This window comes from Chiloscyllium punctatum, chromosome 44 (genome assembly GCF_047496795.1).
Source record: "Chiloscyllium punctatum isolate Juve2018m chromosome 44, sChiPun1.3, whole genome shotgun sequence".
NCBI lineage: Eukaryota > Metazoa > Chordata > Chondrichthyes > Orectolobiformes > Hemiscylliidae > Chiloscyllium > Chiloscyllium punctatum.
Genome location: NC_092782.1, coordinates 35,615,069 through 35,641,709, shown reverse-complemented (window position 1 = coordinate 35,641,709; position 26,641 = coordinate 35,615,069). Strand labels below are relative to the sequence as shown.

Below are 26,641 nucleotides of genomic sequence, written 5' to 3'. Positions count from 1 at the left end.
CTGCCAAACATTCATTTGCTTTGTGTGAGGGAAAAGTTGTGAAGTTTCCACTTAACATATCAGCTATCATTGAATAACAGACAGAACACATTTCCACAACGGAAGCCAATATGTAAAAACTGCCAAGACTCCAGCTACTGTATTACAGTACATTCCAACAAAAGAAAATCCATTCTATTTCTTGTTTACGCCAAATTATGAATAGTAGTTAAACTGGAGCTTGAAACAACAGTAATTAATAGCAGGGTTTCCAAATATACATTTCTCATGTTTACACACTCATTTTTATTCCATCTGCTGCATAGTATGATGCTCTTCCTGATTTAGTGACCAGCTCTACTGCAAGTTAGAAATGGAATACATTTAAACTAAGTGATAAAAAAAAATTTCTGCCATAGAGTATCATTATTCAATGCAAGGCATTTGTGAACATAATTTAGATTTTAGTTTGGTTACAGAGGTTCATGTGCTGCCAATTTAAATGTTTTGTTTCAGCAATTCTATAGTTTAAATATCAATAATTGGGAAAATTGATTCAATATGTATCTTGAAGCAAATTAATTTCTTCACAAATATATAAATTAGTGCATGTTTTGTTGTGGAAGAATTTCAATTTTGCTGTAACGCCTTTGGTTTATATTATTTCAGAGCAGTGGAGTTGTCACATTTTTAGGCTTTATGCACACTGCTGATTCTGTAGATATTTTTTCAATCAACCTGTTTTGATTTTATTGATTTATTGTTGCCACATGTACTTAAGTACAGTGAAAAGTTTTGTTTTGCATGCAGTACAAGCAGATCGTAACAATTCAGTGATATTATGACATAACTTTGGAGCAGGTGGGACTCGAACCTCTGAGTCAGGAGGCTGAGGTAAGAGCACTATCATCACACCACAAGAGCCCCTGCTGATTCTGTCACATTGTGATGAATGTCCCATTTGTAATGGTAACCTTTCTCAGTTTCAGGTGTTAACTAGCCAAGTACTGAAACACCTTTGTGGTAATTTTAGCGAATGGCCCAGAAAAATGTTTACCTGTACTCTCAAAGTTCAGACTGTGGATGAGCATTCTAGACTATCACACAGCTGTCACTTTTTAAAATTATGCCTGAATATTCTTCAAAGATATGCTTTACTTCTCCTTTCTTTTCTGATTAACTGCTCTTGAATTTAAATTTAGATTTACTTCTGTTTTAAATCCTTATAATTGTTTTTATTTATTCCTGTTTGCATTTTCTTGTGCTTTTTTGAGATTGTGAACTTCATTGAAATGTTCAATAAAATTAACAGTGATGTTAGGACTTCATTTCACAACAACAACAGCCTCCTTTGTATTGGTATATCAGTGTCTAAAAATATACTGTGAACAAATGCCCTCAATATAATTAATCAATATTCAGGGAACATTTTTAGTTCAATCAAAATTTATGGAGTAATTCAAATCAGGATATTCAAAATCACGGCATATTTTAAATAGTTCCCAGGCCCTCAAGACATTGTTGTTGCCCAAAATGAGTAAATGTGGGAATGTGGTGAACATTGAGAAATCACTGAATGACTAAGAAAATGCTCAGTGCCTGTGCGAAATGTACTTAGGACATAAACCTCTTGAATACAGCTGAAATGGGTGAGATCAGAAACATATCAGAAAAGGAAACTTTTGACCGCAGGCCAACTTCAGCGATTTTAAGTCTAGTCCAAAATCCAGAGATTTCCCAAAGCTGACACCAATCTGGACACCTCTCAAAGCGCTCTTTTTTTTTCCCCAGTGCCAGAAGCTCGCAACTCACAGCAAATCATAGACCCTCTGTCCACAAACAGTCATGCTTTACATGCGCTCTTACAATAAAGCATTAAACAGAGCTACCTTGGGGCGAGAAATACATATCCTGTTGTGTCGAAGTTATCGGGCAGTATTGATTCTAAGTCTGAAAAGAAACAATTGTTAAATGTTCATTATTACGTCTGTTTGTGCCTCTTAGATAGCCAGACCTTTGACATGGAAAAGTTTGAACAGAATTTCTCTTACCAAAATAGCAAAAATAATTAGTCACCAACTAATTCTTTTTTCACAAAGTGCCGAATTATAGAAAATACACAGGCAGCAGGCAGTAATTCGTGTAAAAAAAAAGTGCTAAAGCTATTAATGTAATGGTAATGGACACCATGAGCTAATAGATATAGATCAGATACAATAAACACAGAAGAATATTCGATAGGGATAGGAGCACTAGTGCATTACAGTATAATCTAAAGACAATACAACAAGGAAATTGACCAACAAAAAGATACTTGCCCTTGCGTTTGGCTGTCAGAATCCATCAGAAAGAGAAAGCAGGGAACAGGAAAAAGGGTCAAGTAGAAGGGATTATAAACAATATTTTATTCAATGAGTGCTTGAATAAAAATATTGTGCTATACTGGGAAACTTAATGCACAGTAGAAGTCTGAAAAAGACACACTCGCTTGCAGACTGAAAACTGTATGTGATCACCATTAACGCTGCCTTCGAGAAGCTGTATCATTTAAAGGTCTGTTTACTGAGCAATATATGTATGTCAACACAGAGATAATACAAGTCTGGTTATAAATAAGGACCTGGGCTCAGATAATATCATGCACAGCACTAAATATAACAAGAAGCTTTGTAACCCCTTGAGAAGTGAAGGGCCATTATCTTTCCTGAATATTCCTCAATAAAATGAAGGAATGGTTGAGATACAAAAGGAAACAACAGAAAGTGCTGAGCATATGCTGCACATCTCTCCTTATTGTTGCACATCATTACATCTTGTTATTTTCATATTTCAAATTTTTAGAAAACTTGTTTCCTTAGATAATAGTCAATATTATTTTCTATGGGCTTAGAGAATAAATGCATCAAATTAAAACCTAATTCTTTGCAAGTATACAACCAAGCATTAAGGCCCATACAGTGAAGAAGTAAATGTATGGATCCACAATCTCCTAAGGAGTTGCTGTTCGAATCATATCTGATCCTTCTCCTCTACTTACAAAATTCTATAAATGCATTTTGAAACTCTATAGTTGCTGATGACCTAAGTGTGGTACTAGCAGGTAAAGTTGCCATTGTCCTACCAAACTATACAGCTGCTCTGTCATCAGTCAACAATTTAACCTAGGGGTTACCAAGTCTGAGGCGAGGGGCAAGGTTAAGAAGGAGGGGCCTTTGTGGTAACCTCAGCCGACATGGGAACGGAACCCATGCTGTTGCCATTTCTCCACATTGCAAACCAGCTGGCCAGACCACCGAGCTAACCAACCCTCAACTACAGCAGTTACATTTAAAATAAAGGAAATACTAATGCAAAGCAGACTAGTTCCCAGGTATGACCAGAGCAACAATTGTCAAGGCCACAGGTTAGATTGGATGTCCTCTTAACTAATAGAAATGCAGAGCCCAAACAGATCAAGAACACTGATGGGGAAACTTAGTTAACTTGGTGCAAATTAAATTTAGCCATATGCTAGAGATTATTACATTGCTACTACTAAATCTCATTCATTAGTAAATGGCACCTTAAATTTGAAGAAAGGGAGAAATCCAACTTGCAGCTCAAACTGATTTTATTTCTGAGGGTTCATTTAAATGTTGCTGTTGAGCTGTGATAACAAAGCAAGCTCTAGGTTGCAGATTGTCAGTTGAATAAAACATATGACACACAGAGCTATACGGCATGACTGAAAACAACAAACGCTGGAGATCACAATGGGTCAGACAGCATCAAAGGAGAGACAGCATTTTGAGTCGAGATTATTCTTCATTGGAGCTGAAGTTGGAGGGGACAGCATTTATCCTCTCATTTGTGGGGGGGAAAAGGAGAGTTGGGGTAGTGGGTGTTTGGTTTTGATGGAGAAATGACGATGATAGTTCAGATTAAGTGATCCAAATGTAAGAATAGCAGAACAATGGCATGTCTCCTGCCAGACTATCAACATCTTTTTTCCATCAGTACTCCACACCCACTACCCCATCACCACCCCCTCTCCAATCTACAGCATAAATGCTGTTCCTCCACACTTGACTTTTCATCAGAGTTGAAGTGATCTTGACTCGAAACATGATCTTGCTGTCTCTCCATAGATGCTGTCTGATCTGCTGAGATCTCCAGGATTTCTTGATTTCAGTAGATTCTAGCATCTGTAGTCATTTGCTCCTAGATATGCCGCATGTTGGTTTTACCCAGTACAGTGGGGGAGGGAAGGGAAGCAATGTCAATGCCCTGAGGGGTAAGGGGGTAAAAATGTAACTCAAAAAACACTGACATTGCATCAGAATTTATTCATGATCCAGGAAGAACACATCTGCTTTAGTTAAGCCCACATCGATAAAACGTACTGTGGCCTTTCTTTCAGCAGCCTCCATTCCTGCTTTAAGGCTTATTAATTAAGTCACTGAAAATGTGTTGCTGGAAAAGCGCAGCAGGTCAGGCAGCATCCAAGGAGCAGGAGAATCGACGATTCGGGCATGAGGCCTTCTTCAGGAATGAGGAAAGTGTGCCAAGCAGACTAAGATAAAAGGTAGGGAGGAGGGACTTGGGGGAGAGGCGTTGGAAATGCGATAGGCAGAAGGAGGTTAAGGTGAGGGTGATAAAGGTGAGGGTGATAGGCTGGAGTGGGGGTGGGGGCGGAGAGGTCAGGAAGAAGATTGCAGGTTAGGAAGATGGTGCTGAGTTCAAGGTTGGGACTGAGACAAGGTGGGGGAAGGGGAGATGAGGAAACTGGAGAAATCTGAGTTCATCCCTTGTGGTTGGAGGGTTCCTAGGCGGAAGATGAGGCACTCTTCCTCCAGCCGTCGTGTTGCTATGGTCTGGCGATGGAGGAGTCCAAGGACCTGCATGTCCTTGGTGGAGTGGGAGGGGGGAGTTGAAGTGTTGAGCCATGGGATGGTTGGGTTGGTTGGTCCGGGTGTCCCAGAGGTGTTCTCTGAAACGTTCCGCAAGTAGACGGCCTGTCTCCCCAATATAGAGGAGGCCACATCGGGTGAAGCGGATGCAGTAAATGATGTGTGTGGAGGTGCAGGTGAATTTGTGGTGGATATGGAAGGATCCCTTGTGGCCTTGGAGGGAAGAGGGGAGGAGTGGGCGCAAGTTTTGCATTTCTTGCAGTTGCAGGGAAGGTGCAGGGAGTAGAGGTTGGGTTAGTGGGGGATGTGGACCTGATGAGGGAGTCACGGAGGGAGCGGTCTTTTCGGAACACTGATAGGGGAGGGGAGGGAAATATATCCCTGGTGGTGGGGTCCATTTGGAGGTGGCAGAAATGACGACGGATGATATGATGTATTTGGAGGTTGGCTGGGTGGTAGGTGAGGACCAGTGGGGTTCTGTCCTGGTGCCGATTGGAGGGGCGGGGCTCAAGGGCGGAGGAGCTGAAAGTGGAGGAGATGCGGTGGAGAGCATCGTCGATCACGTCTGGGGGGACATTGCGGTCTTTGTAGAAGGAGGTCATCTGGGTTGTTCGGTATTGGGACTGGTCCTCCTGGGAGCAGATGCGGCGGAGACGGAGGAATTGGGAATATGGGATGGCATTTTTACAGGGAGCAGGGTGGGAGGAGGTGTAGTCTAGGTAGCTGTGGGAGTCGGTCGGTTTATAGTAAATGTCCGTGTTGATTCAGTCGCCCGAGATAGAAACAGAGAGGTCTAGGAAGGGGAGGGAGGAGTCTGAGATGGTCCAGGTAAATTTGAGGTCGGGGTGGAAGGTATTGGTAAAGTGGATGAACTGTTCAACCTCCTCATGGGAGGTTATTAATTCAGTCACCCATTACAACTAGATCTATTATATATGGCAAAAGTTGTATTCACTGGGAGTTATGCATTTGTGATCCAACAAATGGTGCATCTACATGGCAATTCTGCACTTTGGGATTTTGTGTATTAAAAGTAATCAAAGGATATGGGGAGGAAGCGAGAAAAAGGGACTGAGTTGGATGATCAGCCATGATCAGAGTTTACAGTGGAGCAGTCTCAAAAAGCCAAACAGGCTTCTCCTGCTCCTATTTCCTATGTTTCTAAAATAGAAAAACTTAAGTTATATTTCTCCCCAAGTAAATTCCAATCTTTCTCTTCAATGGCAAAGAGCAAATGTGTTGCCACACAACCAGCAACCCCAATCGGCAATGTAGAAATCAGATGGTATTTCAAGAATTTCATGGCAAACACACAGCCTTAGTCCAATGCCATTAAAAGTATCCTCTGAACAAGACTCCTCTTTGGAAATATTCAAACATTTAACATAATGACACAAATGCACGGAAGGAAGTGAAGAAGTTCCCTGTGGTTTATTTGTGATTTTAAAACAATTTATTTTATTTTCTTGAGTTATGTTTTTGTAGTCAGCAATGAAATGTATACATTTCTAGGGCTTATGGGTTCAATCTTTGCCCGTGTACACCTTTTATGAGGGGATGTTGGAGATAGGTTGAAGAAGAGGGATGCAGCACAAAAAGGAATGGTGAGAATATTTGAAATTCTTAAATTTGTGATTATCTTATAAGCTTCTTGTATATTAAAAAAAGATGGGTCAGTTAATAGTCATGTCTTACCTGCATGACATACTATTTGCTAATTTTATAGTACAGAGTTACAGGATAGGAAAATGCACGGGCCAAAAGGTCATTTACTCAATCTTTCTAAGCTGGATTTTGGATGCCCTACAACTATAATGTTTCACTGCTCATTTACACTGAAGATGCCTGAGTCTATTGCTTGGCCAAGCATAACATGAAGGTGCCTTCAGAAAACAAGACAAAATAGCATGCTGTACCAAATGCTGGATATAAAAGGTTTGGATAATTAGCACATGCTTAAGACAATACCAGCCAAATCATCAACAGGTTTGAAAAACCATGCATGGAGAGGTGTATTGTCATTTTTTTAATGTTGTCTTTTTTTAATGTTAAAGTGCAATAAAGATTTCTGTTGTGAGATAGCAAAGGAAAAGCTAGCACAAAGGAAGTTGGTGGGTGAGACTTGTATTACTTCTGTATTTCTTCAGCAAAGGTTATTCAGAACTAAATCCAATTTACCTTTAAAAATAACCTTAACTGAGGGGAAACATTTTTTTAAAAATAAAATGGCCCAGATTTTGTGGTCAGCTGTGTAACAAACAGTACGAGCCTTCCATTATGCTTACAACTGTTCATAAACTGCGTGGGTGCTTGTAATCAGATTTGTTGTTATCAACAATCCAAACATGGTGGCTTAATGTCATGGAATTTGCAATCTGCATCAGCAGGGAAAGCAATGATGTCTCTCTTCAATCATATTGATGAATCTTTAATGAAGTGTACCACTTTGGAGTCTGAAACTGAAAGTGTAAATTTGAATACAGAATTCAATCTTTTTTTTTAAATCATGTTTAAAAAACAATAGAGAGGAAAAGAAAAATAGATGTAATTTAAGGAGATAATGAACAAAAAGATAAAGAATAATTTATTTCTAAATTGCCAACAATCATTAAGGGAAAAAAGAATGGAAGTCCACATTTGTAGAAGTTAATTTTCAGTACCAGAGGGATTGTCAAAAGTTTTTAAGACATAGCACACCACTAAAAGTTCACTTACACTTGAATGTTTAGTAAGTATCTAGTGCTTGAGTAGCATAATTTCACCTTCCTTATCAAGTTAATAATAAATTTGTCAGTGAGTTAATGGTATAGTGAAGCTCATCAAGAAGCAGGACACGGTTGACAACAATCTATTGATATCCACCTTTAACTGCAAATATCCTGGTGTTAAAAGTTGCTGCCTGATTTACTCTTTTTTAATAATGTGCACCGTAGACTGATTACTATTCTACTGCAAAATCTGGGCCAAATGCTAAATCAATGGCAGGTTTCTATCTAATGCTAATAATCAAATTATTTATACTGTTATACAATTACATAGAAAAAAAAATTATCACAAGAAATAAACAGACCTTTTAATGGATGCATAGAACCAGAAGGTACAGCTGTACAATGATTCTAAAATTACATGATAAGCGAAATTGTGCATATTCATTAATGGAACTTTGACAAAGAAAGAAAATGATCACTCTTACAGATTCAAACCATGCAGTTGTTTTACATCTTTGCATGTTTGTTTCTCTGTTGCTTTAGAATCATTGCTTTCCACTATGATGACATCTATCTGAGAATCTGCCTCTTACTGTTTTAAACACTATGAATATAATAGCTTAAGATCTTTTTATGATTTTACAGAATCAATACTTTGCTCTTTTCTGGCATGCATTTCCAGATCAGCTTCCACCCTTCCCAATACTTACGCCGCGCCTGGGTGATAACCTCATCCAGTTTGGCTTTGATGTAGTGGGAACCATATGGCGGAAGAACCAGTGCCAAACTGGGGAAAACAGATAGATATAATCACATAACCTGTGGACTTTGGTGGATGAAATTTATGAATCAAAGATGTTCTGGTTGCAACGGTGAGCCTAGTACTATCAATGGCTCCAGCACAATCCCTTCACACTGCCAACAGTTAGCCAATGATTTTGGTTGATCAATACGGCTGCCAGATTTGCTATGTTTAACATTCAAAGATGACTACTATTAGCATCTCTAACAGTATGTAGCTCCTGGGATTGGGGGGGGGGTTACATCAGGCCCAATAATTAACAGTTGGGGATGAATTGGGAATGGGGTGGCAGAAGGTGGCTGTGACTGGGACAGGAGTTGGAGAAGATGGCTGTATCTAGAAGAGGAAATTGGGGAGATGGTTATGCCTGGAACAGGAAATGGGGGGAAATGGTGTGTCTGGGACAGGAAATAGGGGAGATGGTTGTATCTGGGACAGGAAATGGTAGGTATGGCTGTGTCTAGGACAGGAGATGGGGGAGATGACTGTATGTGGGACAGGGGACAATCAGTAATGGCATCGTTGTACTTGGGTCAGACATCAAGGCTGCTTCACTTGGGTCATGGGATTTTGCAGCTGTGTTTGGACAAGGGAACAGGAAGACACTGCCTGGCTTGGGAGATAGGGGGTGACTGTTCTTGTGGCAGGGGAGGTGACCATTATGCTCAGGCTGTGCAGCCTGGCTGTGGATCTGCACCATGGCCTCTGAGTTCTGTCCCAGCCCCTGGTATTGGGTCAATGCTGTTGGAGGGAGTTCACTGCCATCAATCTTCCTTTGTCTTTGATCTGTCTTGAGCCTATTCAGTGATTAGTGGGAAAGGATACACCACCATTGCGTATGTACAGATGATGGCAATAAGTGCAATTACATTCGGTCAGGTATAATTACTATGATGTTAGGGAGCTGGTGCAGATACAAATGGCTGGTCCAAGCACTAGAGTTTAAATGTTTGTCTCCATCCACAAACTGTGTATGAGGTCAGTAGAATGCATGGAGTCAATCTATTTTGGACATTAATCTGACCAGAACAAATGGCCCGACACATCAAAAATGGTGATCCATTGGGAAAGTTAATATCAGGATGATGCAATCTCACAGAAAATTGCCAGAGTTTTATTGGTCTAGTCAGTGGAATTCAAAGGCCACTTCAACCCATTTCGCCCACGCCACCAGTGAGATAATGGGTGATCTTCTACCTCAGCATCATTTTCCTACACTTTTGTCTTTGATACATAGAAACCTATCAATCCTAGCACTCTGGGGAAGAGAATTCCAAAGATTTGCCACCTTCTGAAGGAAGAAATTCCTCATCTCGCCTAAATCATCTAATTCTTCCCCTGAGACTGTGTCCCCAGTTCAAAATACCCTAGCCAGGGGAGTCATCCTTCCTGCATCCAGTTTGCTGAGCCCTGTAACAACACTGTCTGTTTGAATGAAGTCACCTCTCAGTCTTTTAAACTCTAGATAATAAAGGTGCTGTATATTTAATCTTTTTCATTGGACAACACTTCTCTACCCCAGGAATTATTTTTGCGAACATTCATTGCCTCCCTCCCCCTACACCAAGTTTGTTGTCTCCAAAGTAAGTAGATCAGAACTACATACAATACTCCAGGTGTGGTCCATCTGAGACTCTGATCATTTCCTTAATCTAAGCCCAATTGCTTTGCTTCTAAAATACAATTGTAAGTGCTAAACATAAAATAAAAACAGCAAGTACAGAAGAGACTCAGCAGAACTGTAACATCTGCAGATAGAGAAACTGAGTTGACATTTCAAGTCTTCAGAACTCATGTCAGCCCCTAAATGTTAACTCTGTTTCTCTCTCCACAGATGCTGCCAGCCCTGCTGAATTTCTCCACTATTTTGTTTTTATTTCAGATTTCCAACATCTACATATTTTCCTTTTATTTGAGAACACCCTAATCATTCTTGACTCCAATGCTCTATACAAGTAGGAAGTTAATAGGTCAGCCGAGAAGCAAACATTTTTATGATGCCAGATACCTTTGTTGCAGTGTAAATTGTTCAACTCAGAAAAACAAACTATGCTTCAGATTCCCACTCTCTAATCACCATACTCCCTTCTGAACCTCACCACAGGTGCTAACTCCTTGTTGGGGTATGTGTCTCAACCATTTTTCAGTATAATTCAGGCATAGCTGGTTGACATTGGGTACCATCAAAGCTAAAACTAATGCAGCATCTCACATCCATAGATTCCAGTCTGATTCAGATAACTGTGGTCATATGGAGCAATTCTGCCTAATTTTCCTTGTTAAGACTTTAAAAAGAAACTGTATATTCCCTCAGCTATATTGTGCAGGCTGTTTTATGTGCACAAATTTCACAGTGCTCCATTAAAATATTTTGCACCTTGTAATACATGTATCGCAGAGTCTAAATTTTAATTATCAGGTAATTATGTCTGCTCAAGAACACATTCTAGAAAGTAGGAGGGGTCACCAAAATTCATGGTTTAGGTGTCAACTTTAAGCAATTCCATGTCAGGCAGACTTAAATGCAGAATAAATCACTCTATACACTGTTTCAACAATGTACTTTAGCCATAACCTTAATCAGAAAGGTGTCTGTGTGAGCCATTTTTATTTTCATCTCAAGGGGATGCTCCTAAGATTTCTGTTCATATGTTAATGCTCTTTCCACAGAGAATAGCTTTTTTAAAAAAAAAACTCAGTCATAACAGGTGAATGGAAAGGAAGAGTCTTTCCTGAAGTAATACTGGATTACCTGTAATCTGTACTATTCACGAGAGTCCAGGTATACGTTCGAGTCCCTCTGTCAATATACCTCTAAAAAGAAAGGGAAGATTACTTGATAGCACAATTCCTTGATAAGTCATTTTGACGTCTTTTCACCATTGTGTGTACTGTGGTTTGTAACACTATATCAAATTTATATAGCAGCTTTTAACAGGTCAGCATACCCCCAAATGCTTTCCACTCAATTATGTACTTCTGACATGTCATCGCTGTTACAACGTAAATTGTGTCTGGTAAAGGAGCACAATAGCAATCGGATTATGACCAAATAATATTCTTTCTAGTGATGTTAGTTGAGGGATAAATGTTGTCCAGAGTACTAGTAGAAATTCCTTGCATTTCTTCAAAAAAGTGGCATGCAATCTTTTATGCCCATCTGAAAGGGCAGATGGGAACTCAGTTTCACATCTTATTCGAAGTTTGCATTTCTGAAGGACGAAGAGCAATGAAAGGTTAACCATGACTAGAACAGTGACTAGAACAAATACCTCTAATGAAGTAACATTTTTAGAACTTATTTAGTAGCAAATGTGATATTTATGAATCTGAACAGCTTTCCTTATCGTAATGCTTGTATTTTTATCATTTTATAAGAACTGAAATTTAGGTGGTCCAACAAAGCAAGATTGGATCTGTTGGCAGTCTAGGTCTTGTAAGCTTTGCATATAGTTGTAGAGTCATAGGGTACAGCATGGAAATAGACCCATCAGTCCAACTTGTCCATTCTGATCAGATATCCCAAATTAATCTAGTCCCATTTGGCCCATACCCCTCTAAACCCTTCCTATTCATATACCCATGTAAGTGCCTTTTAAAGTGTTGTAATTGTTCCAGTGTCCACCACTTCCTCTGGCAGCTCATTCCATATACAAACCACCCTCTGCATGAAAATCTTGCCCCTTAGGTCCCTTTTAAATCTTTCCCCTCTCACCCTAAACCTATGCCTTCTAGTTTTGGACTGTCCCACCCTGGGGAAAAGACCTTGGCTATTTACCCTATCTATGCACCTCGTGATTCTATAAACTTTTATAAAGTTACCCTTCAGCCTACATTGCTCCAGGTAAAACAGCCCCAGCCTCTTCAGCCTACAGCTCAAATCGTTCAATCTTGGCAACATCTTTGTAAATCTTTCTGAATTCTTTCAAGTTTTACAACATCTTTTCTAAAAGAGGGAGACCAGAATTACATACAGTACTCCAATCATGGCTAACCAATGTCCTGTGCAACTGCAACATGATCTTCCAACTCCTGATCTCGATGAACTGACCAATAAAGACAAGCATACCAAACGTCTTCTTCATTACCCTGTCTATCTATGACTCCACTTTCAAGGAACTATGAACCCGCAGTCCATGGTCTCTTTGTTCAGCAACACTCTTCAGGGCCTTACCATTAACTGTATAAGTTTTGCTCTGATTTGCATTTCCAAAATTCAGCACTTCACACTAATCTAAATTAAACTCCATCTGTCACTCCCCAGTCCATTAGCCCATCTCATCAAGATCCCATTGTACTCTGGGGTAAACTTCTTCATGGTCTACTACATCATCTATTTTAGCATCGTGTGCAAACCTACTAACCATACCTCCTATGTTCACACCCAAACTATTTATATAAATAACCAAATGCAGTGAATCCAGCACCGATCCTTATGGCACACCAGCTTCCAGTCTGTAAAGCAAGCCTCCACCACCTTCTGTCTTCTACTTTGGAGCCATGTACAATATTGTTGAACCTTTTGTGTTTTTGCTATGGAGGAATGGTAACATATGCCATCAGTCATTTGTGACCCTGTCTGAGTCATGGGTAGGGTCCTTACATTTTAAAATGGTCAACAATCAAAGACTAAACATTGCTCCAAAGTATTTGCATTAAGGAGGACATGCATTTGTCAGAAAATGATTAATTCGTAGATCTTACATAAGAATTGTTTTACTCGGCTGCACATGAAATCTAATCTGCCTTTCCTTTGTTTTAAATTATTTGTGTGTGATTATTTTTTGTGCCTCCTATATCAGTAATTAAAATCTGGACTCCATAACGTAAAGGCGGCAATCAGTGTGTTACTGATGATTTTGTAGTACGGGAACAGAGAATAAGAGAAGATGAAAAAAATCTCAGCATTGCTAACTGCAGGGTGGCAGTGTAATGAAGCATGTTTACATCATTAGAGAGGATCAGCAAAACATGTTTCAGCACAGTATTTAATTCTGGCACCCTAGGAATATAACCCTATCCTGGGTGCATGTCGTGAAATGTGACCCATTAATACTGTTGGTTTTTGCATCTGAGACTTAATAAGCATTGTGAAAGAAAGAACATTTCTTATCCCTTCCTTGAGCAATTAATTTGGCATTTTCAGAAAAAAATAGAGAGAGACACCAATGAAATAACTAATTAGTTGCAGACTGTACCTCATCGTAGGATTTGATTAGAGTGTCGAGAGTCTTCTCACCATTTTGACCTTCTATCATGCTGTGCCGAATCTGGAAGACATAAACTTATAACTTGCAGTTCATCAACTCTGTGCAACAGTTTGTTCCAGTAACTAATGTGTGATGAAACTTCCAAACAGTTGTATAACCCTAGCTCAAGCAAAATCCAATGAAGTCACTTCAAGTGCCAGATTAATGTGTAACGCTAAGAAAAAAGGACCATTATTACCAGATTTTCAAGAATCATTAAGGATGGGCAATAATCTTGGTTTTGCCAGTAAAGCCTATATCCCATGAAACAATAAAGGAAGTCATTTGTGGGCGGCACAGCGGTTGGCACTGCTGCCTCACAGTGCCAGAGACCCGGGTTCAATACCCGCCTGAGCCGGCTCTGTGGAGTTTGCACATTCTCCCCGTGTCTGCGTGGGTTTCCTCCGAGTGCTCCGGTTTCCTCTCACAATCCAAAAAAGTGCAGGTTAGGTGAATTGGCCATGCTAAATTTCAGTGTTAGGTGAAAGGGTAAATGTAGAGGAATGGGTCTGGGTGGGTTGCGCTTCAGCGGGTCGGTGTGGACTTGTTGGGCTGAAGGGCCTGTTTCCACACTGTAAGTAATCTTTCTTATCTAATCACTAGTTAATAGTATTGTGATAAATTACAAAATGGTGATTCTAATGTACCATCCAAAGAGAAGTATAAAGATTAATTTGTTAGTACAACATCATAAATTATAGGGGACAAAATGCCTTATGATAAATAAATGAACAGCTCAAAAACACTGCTTAAAATCAACAGTGTCTTAGGGAAATAAGAACACGTTCTGTAAAAATACACATTATTACAGCTCATGATTAAATGTTATTTGAACATTCTGGACTTTTCAGTTTCATCCAGCAATAGTCAAACATTACATTTATGGAAATTTCTGTTTCTGCTCTGTGCTATGTTCAAAGTTCCATAAATCCTACCTGTGAAAATATGCCTGGGAAGTCTGGGGATTGGTTCTGGGTTTATAGGGGAACCTATGCCCTTGGATTCATTCCCCATAACATCTCATACCTCCTATGGCAAACTATGCTCTTCAACTATCCCCATGGTTCTTTATAGCTTCTATGCTAAATTAGTGCCCAGCCATGCCAACTCATGCCCTCCATCCACCACCTATCGTTCTTTATCCAGCTATATTAATTCAACCTATATCTAACATGTCAAACTCTATGCTAAAATTACGTAAGATTTTGCATCTATTGATGAAACTACTATTTCAAAAAATTCATTGATAAAAATAGCCTATTTACTGAACTTAACTTTCCTTACAAAAACAAACACTTGAATACACAGTTCCACTTCAAAGACTATACAAATACTTGGAGCTGCCATTCAGACTGTAAACTGACAGACTCCACAATGTGTAAATTAAAGGTTATTGTACTAATCACGCAGGTTTATATCAAAAGACAGTGATACAGCACTCTGGTATTTTTAACACCACGGTCAAAATGATTTGGCAAAAGGATAATTTTCTTGATAGTTCCAATGAGATTACACACACATTTTTAATGTCTAATTTTAGCTATCATGAAGAGAGACTTAACTCTTTGAGAGGGCAGCTGACCTCCTTCAATGTTTCCCAGGACCATATACAAATGGATACCTCATCCCTCCCAAGAAATCCAGCAGCTTTCGACTATCTCCTACCGGGTCTGAAGTTCCTAAGTCATGTTTTGGACATCCCACTCATGAAAGTCAGATCAGCCTGATGCAGTTGCATTCTAACATGCGAAAAGAGTTGGTGAACTAAGGATTAGGACACTCCATTGTTTCTGCCCTGTCTGTGATAAGGATTTGTGCCATGTTTGGGGTTGAGAGTTCCAGAATTGGCTCTTCATCACCATCTTTGAAATGCTAGAAAGACTCTCAATCTATGTAAAAATTCAGCTGTGTATACACCAATATATAAATACATGAAAACAGTGTGTAGGTAGTTCAAAATAGTCAAGGAGTGTCATTATAATTCCAACTGAAAGATTATTAAAATGTTTGTACATGGCACACACATACTGCCTTCAAAGACTACGAACTGTCATGATCTTAATTAACGATTTGCTACTAAGATTTCCCCTTATTTTACTCGTCCAAAATTCAGTTTAATGTTCTTGGGTCCTGGACTGATTTCTGGAAACTTTCTGAAGTCTCTCTTCCAGACTGGTTACCACTATATATAAAAACTCCATATTTATGAACTGAACATGGGCAATGCCACAAGTAATTGACTTGGCACAGGTAAAATGTTGGATGCCAGATTCTTTTTCTTTGTAGTTAACAGATCATTCAACCTAGTTCATTTATCGCGTGAAAACAGTAGCTGTAAAATAGGGTGGCACAGTGGCTAGCATTGCTGCCTCATAGCACCGGGTCCTGGGTTCGAGGCCCACCACAGTCTGTGTGGAGTTTGCACATTTTCCCTGTATCTGTGTGGCTTTCCTTTGGGTGCTCCAGTTTTCTCCCACAATCCAAAAATGATGTGCAAGTTAGGTGAATTGGCCATGCTAAATTGCCTGTAGTGTTAGGTGTGTTAGTCAGGAGTAAATACAGGGTAGGGGAATGGGTCTGTGTGGGTTACTCTTCAGAGGGTCGGTGTGGACTTATTGGGCCGAAGGGCCTGTTTCCATACTGTAGGTAATCTAATCTAATCTAAAAAATGTACATTAGCATTGAGTCACAGTAGGACACTTGCACCATTAGGAACAACCAGAAATTCCATTCTAGTGGTATTCCACTAAGCAGCAATTACTGTTTAAGTTTTCTAGGGGTGATATTATTATTCACTATTCATCAGTTCAAAGACCCGAATGTTTGCCAAAAAGGATGCAAGTTCACAAAATCATAAAGGAGTCAGAAAAAAAAACAAGGGCCACATGTACACAGTATATCTGGAAAATGAGGGCCACATATGCACAGTATATCTGAGCAGTCTGCCTAAACACTAACTGAAACAATCTCCCACAATCAGGCCAATTGGCACTGAAAGTTTGCCAGTTAACATCTGCTCATGATTATGGAGACAGACTGTCATGTTCAATCAAGAGAAGGTGATGTTTCATGAAAGCACATCACCTGAACTGCAGGAAAGGTCACAGCAAAAAAAATACAGGCAATTTATAGATAAATAAAAACATTGTGAAGTGTTTCATAAAGTCAATCCAGGCGTTATGGAGTTAAAAGATGTTGACATGCCACTCATGGTAGCCTCTGGCCAATAATGATCGTCTTACCTCCACTTTCATTTCATTCTCCAATTCAGCATCTAGAAAATCCAAAGTGACGGGCTCCTGAGATTTGGGATTCTAGACCAAAAGGAATAATCATCAAGCAATAAGTTAAATGTACAATGTAAAAATATTGAGTTCAACATTTGAGGCCAAATCATGACAAGTTTTTGCTTTGTACCTTTCTCAGTAAGGGAAGTCAAACAAAAAGTTGGCAGTGGATAAAATAAAATGCTTAGAAAAACAGTTCTCCAACATCTCATTTAATGGAATATTCAGCTGTAATGTGATGCATTTCTGAAGTGCTCTTTACAGATTATTGAACTAAATGCTTCTGCTGAATAATATTTCTTTGAACGCAATTTAAACTGTGCAAATGCTTGTTGATATTTGGCCCATATGAATGCTAAGAGGCATTGTACTATTGGAATTAACTGTCTGATACAACAAGCAAAATGATTGAATTATAGTAGCAACAACTATCTTCTGCATCTTCAAAAGGTGAAACAGCCTGAACTTAGTTTTATTATCCAGTACAACAAGTACTGTGCATTTTAGTAAATCAAATAGAATTGTGCTCTTAGTTTATTAAGCCCATATAAATGTTGCAATCTGTATTCACAAGCTAGCACAGGAATCAAACTGACCCCTTTCCTCAATGCATATCTCACATTTAATCTGGAGGTTTAGATTTTTTGGCTATAGCCAATACTTTACATGATCATGCTCTTCAGCTGGGTTTAGTGCCCTTCTGTGTAATTGTTTTTTCACCTCGCAAGAAATACATTTACAACTTTTAATGTGAACCTTTGTTTATGGCTCAATGCTCAACAATTATTCTCTAAAAATTGTAAGGAATCGTAATTACCCCGCTGGCAGCATACGGAATGATTTTGAGAATGGGTAGCATTGCAATCAAATGTTGATGTAACTCAAACAAAATACACAATTTGTTGTTAATTTGTTTTGAATTTTGTATCAGGAATTGATTTAGACCAGAATAAAATGGAGTTGTACAATCACACAATGCAGGCTGCATACTCTCAATCACTACAGCTATTCACTGAGGATTCATATTCCTGAGCATTAAATTAGTTGGAGAATTAGTGAGTGAATTATTATTGCAATCTTTAAATTTGATTGCAGACTACATTCAGAGCAGAAAGCATTTTTCATTGTGAAAACTCAACTATCATTCAATTAGTCATAGAAATCTGTGGTTTGACTGGCTCACTACTGGAGTTCTTTGGTTTGGAGTCAAATCACTTTTTTAGAAATGGTTAGAAATGGGAATTTTCAGTATCAATCCTCAAGTCAACTGAGGAATTTTATAAAGTGTGTTGCTAAGGATTGAAAGTCAGCACAGGAATCAAGCTGACCCCCTTTCTCAATGCATATCTCACATTTAATCCGGAGGTTTAAACAAAAAGTGCAGTTTGACCCATGGGACCACTTAATTCAAAGTCAGGAAAGAAAAACAAGATTGTATCACCTTGATTTCTTTCCATCAAACTGAAAGTATCAGCGATCAATAAGTCTATCATTACAAAATGCAAACATACACCGGCTTCATACAGCATCTGGAAACTTGCAATCAATATAACTGCAAGTAAAAATGGATTGGCAAAGAGTGCAGCTTTTTTTCTAATGGATTGAGGTGCACCTCACTGCAGGTGCCCTATGCAGTGACATTCAATCATGCCTCTATGCCAAGTCTGCAGGCTCGTGCTGCACTTCAAAACAGTTTCTCTTGACATTGCCAAAGTAAAACGGAACTTATTGTACTTTACGATAAAAACATAGGAGTCACCCACATTAGATAACAAACCAAATTGAATTAAATCAGAAAGTTTACATGCACAGAAGACCCCATGACATTACCAACCATGCAGCATGCATCAAGACATTGGTATCAGGAGGTAGCAGATCACGTCACATTCCAATATATGTGGCCATGGAACAAAAAAAAAGTCAGAAGCAATTATACAAAACATCTTACATAACAACAAAACAGAAGTGATAAATTACAGAGGAAGAAACTATGAACTTTAGGATGACTTTCAAAAAAACGTCATTTATAATTTGAAACCATGTGTGAAGGGTTTAACAAATTGGGTCAAATTATTTTTCTTTAAAATGTTCTAGAGCAATGTGGATTGGCTCTGTAAGAGATGGCAGTCGGTCACACTTTTTTAGTCATTCTGCTAAAATCCAGATAGTATTCCTCATGCCCTATTTGGAATCAGTGAAACACCATTTATTTTGCAATACACAATGTAAGGCTGTTGAAATAAGCAGTTTCGGACTGATTGCAAGACTGCACATCATTAGTCTTGACAACATTCTGCCACATTTTAAGCTTAAATTATTCAACTGGCTCAGAGTACCACAGACTGCTGTGCTAGCTTTACTCTACAACTGAAAATCAAGGCCACTGAGCAGCTCTCCGAGCATATGCTTGTATGTATCCAAGAGCAAATGTGTAGAATTTTCTCATTCAATAAGAAATGGAGTAATCGAAATTCACTGCTCTAGTCACTGTGAAACATGCAGTAGAATGTCCATTGTTTGTAAGTTGGAAAACTTGTGACCTTCCTGTTCAAGTTTTTGTTTCAGAACATACCTGAAGCTAATCATCCTAAAGCTCTCATTCTGTTGATCACGTTTACTCCTATTTTTGGTATCCTGAGTATTATGGTCCACTCACCAATCAATTAGAAAAGTCCACAGGCAGTCCCTAAACAATTAACAATGCTCTGAGTTTACCTCCAGCACTTCATGATTACTGCTCTTGGGTGAGTGAGTATCAAATAGTAATTCAAGGCCATTTGCCCTCAGTTATCTAGGACAGTAGCATAATCACATGCCTCTCCCATTCAACCTCCTGAATTGACACACCTAGAGACTGGGTGTCCTGGATTTACAATCACCTGTGAAGGCAAGGTTGGTTGTGCAGGTGCTCGGGAAATGATACTTGAAGGAAGCATCAGTCTTCCAACAGTTCTGTAGTGCTGGAATTTCTGATGGCTGGCAGAGGGGAACCGGGAATCTACCCCCTCTAATTAACATGCTGTTAAGCTCACTGGAGAGCTTGTTCCAAAGCTGAGAGTGAATGTCAGGAAGAGCAAATGTTCTGCGATACTTTGGGTTACATTTGGCAAGATCACAGTGGAGAGCCAGAACAGGTTAAAAAACCTTGTGTTAAAACTAATGGTGAAACTAAGGCACTCATGCAGTGTTTGGGCACTTGTATATGGGATGCTAGTTTTTTCTTTCTCCTTCTAAATCCACTCCACTGTGTGCCCTTTAAAATTGTCCTCCATCACAAAGTTCTGGCTCCAGATCATGCTCAGCACCATCAGTTGCATATCAAATTCACCTCTGGGTTTTCCCTGTCATACTGCTTTGTTGACACTGACATGGGGCCTAGAAATGACCCACCTACAACCTACAACTGAAAATCCAGCCTGCAGTCTCTAGACTTAGTGAATTCTATCACTGGATAATCACACCAAAATGTGTTTGAAATTTGTGAATTTGCAACCATAGTACTAGGAATTCTTGTTTCCATAATATGCAAGAGTACAGGATTTTCCTACCCCCTCAACCAGAAATACTTTAATATGTTGGATCTACACTAAACTCCTGATAATTTTGCATTTTATTGGAATGAACTGCATGGCATTTTATATCTGGTGAAGGTTTGTTGACTCTGCTGTTAATCTTCAGAACTACTCATTCATGAGGACTCCCTTTCAGAGTTTATTTTCAAAAATTGTGAATTAAAGTAATGTGATTAATACAGTTCATGAACAGGCATTCTGGTGAATGAGTAAACTTTAAACATTAATGGATTTCCCAGATCCTGCCTGGTCTGCTGCACATTGCCAGCATTTATTGATTCTATTATGTTTTATAATCTATTGGCAGTTCGAGCTAAAATCATACAAAACAAAACCTGATCCTTTGATTAGATTAGATTAGATTAAATTTGATTATGTTACTTACAGTGTGGAAACAGGCCCTTCAGCCCAACAAGTCCACACCAACCCTCCAAAGAGCAACCCACCCATACATTTACCCCTTCACCTAACACTACAGGCAATTTAGCATGGCCAATTCACCAAACCTCCACATTTTTGGACTGTGGGAGGAAACTAGAGCACCCGGAGGAACCCCACACAGACAGAGGGACAATGTGCAAACTCCACACAGAGAGCTGCCTCAGGCGGGAATCGAACCTGGGTCTCTGGCGCTGAGACAGTACACACTGCTGTTACTGAGCATCGGTGGTGGGAGGAGTGGATGCAGTGCCAATCAAGCGGGCTGCTTTTTCCTGGACAGTGTCAAACCTCTGAATGTTGTTGGAGCTGCACTCATCCAGGCAAGTGGGGAGTATTCCATCACACTCCTGAGACTTGTGCTTTGTAGATGGTGGACAGGCTTTCAGGAGTCAGATGGTGTGTAACATAGCCTCTGACCTGCTCTTGTAGCCACTGCACTTATGTGGTCAGTCCAGCTGAGTTCCTCATCAATGATAATTCCCAGGATGTTGACAGTGGGGGATTCAATGATGGTAACACTAGTGAATATCAAGGTACAGTGGTTAGATTGCCTCTTATTGGTGATGGTCATAGCCTGGCATTTGTGTGACACAAATGTTACTTGTCACTTATCAACCCAAGCCTGAATATTATCCAGACCTCGTTGCATTTGAACATAGACTGCTTCAGTGTCTGACGAGTCTGAGGAGATTGCTCATAACTGAAATAATCTCATTTTTTGGTTGTTTTCAGTCCAGTCATAAATAGCATTGAAAACTGGTCAGGAAACTGAAGCCTCGAGTTTGTACTGGTGAAATTGAAGAACATGGGGTCAGAAGTGGCAAGGAATATCATTATGAACAGATGTCAAAGGTTCTATTCCTTAGGTAATGCAAACGCTCATTCAAGATTCTGAACAATGTGATCCATGGCTTATCATGCTTATTAGCAATGACTTAGAAATTCCTCAGTCTCTTCCACTGCAAAAATTTATCAACAGAAACCTATCAAAAATCCCACAGCATGCAGAATGCTAACATTGACTTTTCCTACAATATACTCATGCAAAAATTTCAAATGAAAGGCTACAAAAAACCTATGAAAACAGCATACCACACACACACACACACACACAAACAAAATCAATAGCTCAGTAAGATTTTAAATGCACAGAGCTAGTAATTCAAAGTATTTCAGAGAATGATACATGAATTCTGGAAAAAGAGGACTTTTTTCCTGATACAATTTAGTGTTTAAACTGTGGTTTGTATTAGTTTCATGCAAATACTTTGAATACAAGTATTATCTGACAATGACATATTTATACAGGACCCAAAAAACACTAATCCTTCACAGATGTTTTTCTTATATTTAAAACAGCGCACAATTGTAAACAGGTCCTTCAAGTTTGCTTGAAAATGCAGTGTGCAGAATTTATAATTAACATTTCTTCTGTTCAATGCATATAAGTTAAGTCGTACTGACATGTATGCAATTCATTTTAATGAACCATCAGACCTAAAAGTATGCAAACTTTACAGAGAATTTATTAAATTATATACTGAAGGAAAGCAAAGCCATTTTTCAGATTAGAGTCCTAAACAGCTAATAGGAATGAGCAAATAATTTCTCAGGTCAAAATATGGTTTTTATTATACCAATGTGCATTACTAAACCTCTGGCAAGTTATCATTTGTGTTTTTCTAATTCTACCATATGTCACCAGTTTACTTTAAACTTTCTATGTCCTTGGGGTCTATGTGGTCATGAGGTGGTAAGCTGTATTAGAGTGCTGCTCAGAGCACCTTTTTGGAACTGAGCCATAGGAAGAGTTGGGAAATGACATTCAATTATTTACCTATAGAGAGGAAAGGTTAAGTTACACACTGTCCATAAGTTGGTTCAAAAATATAGCAGAAACGTAGCACATAAGCTTTGCACTAATCCTATTCGCTGGGGGAGGGTTCGTGGGTCAAAAGTACAACAAGTGAGGAAATAAGTGACTCCAGATGATAGAGTTGAAAACTAAGGACATCTTAATGTATTTGACAACCCATGTTAGTGCTTTGTCTTCACCATAAAACATAATGACCAAGATAGTCTGATGGCCAGAAAGCAGTGCAGACTAAAGTTGCACATCAGGACCACACAGAATCCCAGCTGCAGCAGACTCTGTTGGAATAACCTGGGAAATTAAATTTTTCAAAAGAGATTCCCCTCCATTTGAAACCCTCCAAAAGAATCAATTGAAGTCAGAGAATTTGGAGGGTTCTAAATCACCTAAGTTTAATAGTTACCCAGGAGAACGTAAAGGATTGAAACCCTAGTTTACCTGGTTAGCTCACCAATATAGCACCCCCACATCAGCCCCTGAACAAAACCTCCCTGATCTCTCACACCCCAATACCATTCTTTGACCTAACCTGATTCCATAGTCCTACCAGATCTGACACTACCTGCTGCCCTCTTCCCTGTTGCCAGGCTGAATCGCAACCTCCTCACCCTCTTCCATGTCCTGGGACACACATTTACTCCTACAGTTGACTGACATTTACCCCATCCCCAAACCCAGAACTGACAACAACCAGCTCCTGGACCAGGCACCCCCCATCTTTATCTGGCCCCCTACCCCATCCTCCCAGCTCCAAACATCTACAGGTCCAACACTCCCTGTATCCAACACTGTTGACCATTTCTCCCCCAACAGTGGCCTGAAGCCTGAAACTGACACCACACAGATCAGATATTTCCTCTTCCTACAGCCTGATCCAGTACCGCAGCAAACCCCTAGCCCCCATTCCCCCACCACCAACCCCTCCACCCCTGGTCTTGAAACTCCTCCCATTATAAGCAGTCAATTGTTTATTGACATATACTCCACCCACTTGGCACCCATCTTGGCTGTTCCCTGACCCAACTGATAAATTACCCACAGTCACCCTAGCATCACACCAATTTTACATCCTACCACCTGGCAACCTAACCACTTAACTGTCTAGCACCATCACCCTACACTTGCCCTTCCACAGGCGCTGTCAGCATGGCTGGCTGTGCTAATGTACATTTACATCTCAGACCATGACACACTAAGTGCTGTAAAAGGGATCGGATTCTCTTGTGGCTGGATTTTGTGGAATCCTAGACAAATTTAGAACAAGAGGCTCATGCCTAAGAATCTTTAGTGCAGAAGGCATCTACAGGTAAATGGGAACACTTCAATCCAAGCAGGGCAGAAATAGCATTTCCAAACCTGATCAGAATATCTGGGCCAAAATTTCCACATCCTAGGTTACATTTGTCAAGCTCACAAATTGTGGAGAAAAGTCTAGGTTAAGTGTTGAGTTCAAGTGTCATTTCCATACGAAAGTAACAATTAACTATTTTGTGGATGAATATAATTATACAAGCAGTTGTGATGCTTTTTTCAAGGAAAATCCTCCCAGGCAGCAAATTCATGATGATGATGATGATATTGAAACTCAAATACAAAACAAACTCAAATCTAGATTATTCTGGATTTTTCTTATTGGTTATCATGAAGTTATTATTTTCAAATACACAGATATAATCTGTTCCTGTATAATAAGACTTCATGTGCAATGTCAACCAAATCAAGAGTTAGACTCTGGACAAAACAAGTTACTTGAACTAAGGATACTTGGTGATATAAGCATTTATACAATCATTAACTGTCCATCAAACATTGGACTAAAATGAATGATTTGAATTTGCTTTCCCAAAGTGACTCCTACGTATCAACATTGTGAATTCCCTCAGTGGCTGTGTACTGTTCTATCGAGATCTATTCAAGTGCAAACAGGCAAATATTACTGCTGTTGACTTCTACTTAGCACCTGGTCACTTTGTTTAATGGCTAAAATTTTATTTTTCTCAAAGTTCTTTGTGATGGGCTCATAAATTAAATCTCTTAAGTAATAAATGTCAGTAGAAAATGTGCTCTTCACAATTAAGTCATCATACATGAAAGTGTACTCTAGTTAACAAAGTGCATGAACCTTATGCAGTATCTGTAATAAATAGCACAACCTGACAAACATCAGACTAAGTACTTTGCTACATTCACATGTTCAAATCAGCCACTCTGATCTTAAAATGTATTTTTTTTTCTTTAAGCTGATATTATTCTCATGTTTAGCAGCCATCATTAAAATACAAAAGCATGTCACAAAACATTATTACTGAACTAGTCAAGCTTCTTCGACATTGGATTAGTTTTTAAACTAGGCCAGTAGAAATGCATGCTTCAGAATATTCTTGGTAGCCAGGCTGACAGATAGGCACTTAAATGTAAGCTTGCCAAAGCTCTTAATGAAAACCTCAATGCTGGCAGCTTTGCAACACCAATGGTACCTTCAACTGCATTACCTGTGCTTTAGGGTGCCTTTCCCTTAAATTAATCTTTGGGATCCCTACACCAATTGACTAATAAGGTAATAAGAAAGTAAGGTTTTTAGATTAATATGACAATGATCAGTAGGAATAGTATTATGAATGAAATGGCACATTAATGAAATGGATATCAAATCATGTATTTCAAATATGGAATTAATCAGGAAATACAACAGTGGTCTTGAATTTTAAATGGAACTTGCAATTTGTAATTCAGATGCCAAGATGAGATGTCAAATAAGACAGTAATGTAATCATTCATCCATGATTAAATGCATAACTTGTACCTCTTAATTATGAAATCCAGTGGACAACATGGACTGGTGAATGATCAATATACATTTAAGTTTATTTATTATATACTTGTGGTTTAAATGCAACCTCAATCTTTGAAATCCCTGGCCTGGTAACCTTATAATCAAATCCTAAAGCTGACAACCTCAAGAAACTCCTTCCATGCTTGTAAAGAACACGTTTAAAAGTTATTGACAAAATCATCAAATATGCTGATCAAGAATCCATCAGAATCCATTACTCATGAGGTGTGGGTTTTTCAGCCAAATCTTTACTCCTCTGTAATCAGGCCTCATAGTACATTTTAAAATAAATTTATTATTTCTTACAATTTAATAGAGGTAGAATTTAGACTCAGTTGGAATCTCTCATGGACAAAGAAATAGAAATGAGGAAATTAATTGCAGGAACTAGTTGGTTATGATCCACAGTTGTGTTAATGTCCCAACCAAAATTGTGTTGTGCCATTTTTCAGTTGCTAAGGGAGATGTCTTAAAGTCTGGTTATCAAACTTTAGCACATATTAATGAGTATCCTAATACCTCTTTATTGATGTTTGTGAATTTTGTTGTCAAAGTTTGCCAGACAGCACCAGCCAGTTTGATGACTGAGGCTAACTCTTTCTGACACAATATTATTATTGACAGTTGATACCAGCATTAAGAGATACCTGTCTCCCTGCACCATAGTCCTTCCATTCCTCTGGAAATTACTGGAGAGGCAAATATCCCAAAACTAATTGTTAATGACAGATGACCATCTGACAAGCATGAAATAAAGGTCAAAATTATTTGAGATGTGGCTCAATGCTGAATTACAGGGAGTAACCTTGGGGTTCTCCTATCAAGGAAGTGCTAATCCTGGACCCAAATTGATCTTTACCAAATAATTTTGATATTTGATACCCAGGTTGTAAGGTCACTAACTTTAGGTCTTGATCATTACTGGGGGAAAGTAGTATTGTACTGATCTAACACATTTAATCATTCATCTGCCACTTTCCATAAATATATTCATGAATTGGATTTTAG

At 39.0% G+C, this 26,641-nt stretch overlaps 1 protein-coding gene across 7 annotated transcripts in view; it reads right to left on the bottom strand.

Moving 5' to 3' along the window:
* Positions 1-26,641, bottom strand: part of LOC140466870 (voltage-dependent calcium channel subunit alpha-2/delta-1) — a 662,544-nt gene that overhangs the window by 90,274 nt on the left and 545,629 nt on the right. For 4 of the 7 annotated variants that reach the window (XM_072562615.1, XM_072562616.1, XM_072562617.1 and 1 more), the window contains 5 exons: positions 16,870-16,941; positions 13,577-13,648; positions 11,131-11,192; positions 8,287-8,363; positions 1,869-1,929 (listed from right to left, as the gene is read on the bottom strand). In XM_072562615.1, coding sequence (XP_072418716.1) covers positions 1,869-1,929; positions 8,287-8,363; positions 11,131-11,192; positions 13,577-13,648; positions 16,870-16,941 — 344 coding nt within the window. Of the gene's footprint in view, positions 1-1,868; positions 1,930-8,286; positions 8,364-11,130; positions 11,193-13,576; positions 13,649-16,869; positions 16,942-25,292; positions 25,350-26,641 lie in introns of all 7 variants that reach the window. The other 3 variants (XM_072562612.1, XM_072562611.1, XM_072562614.1) reach the window with 1 other exon arrangement.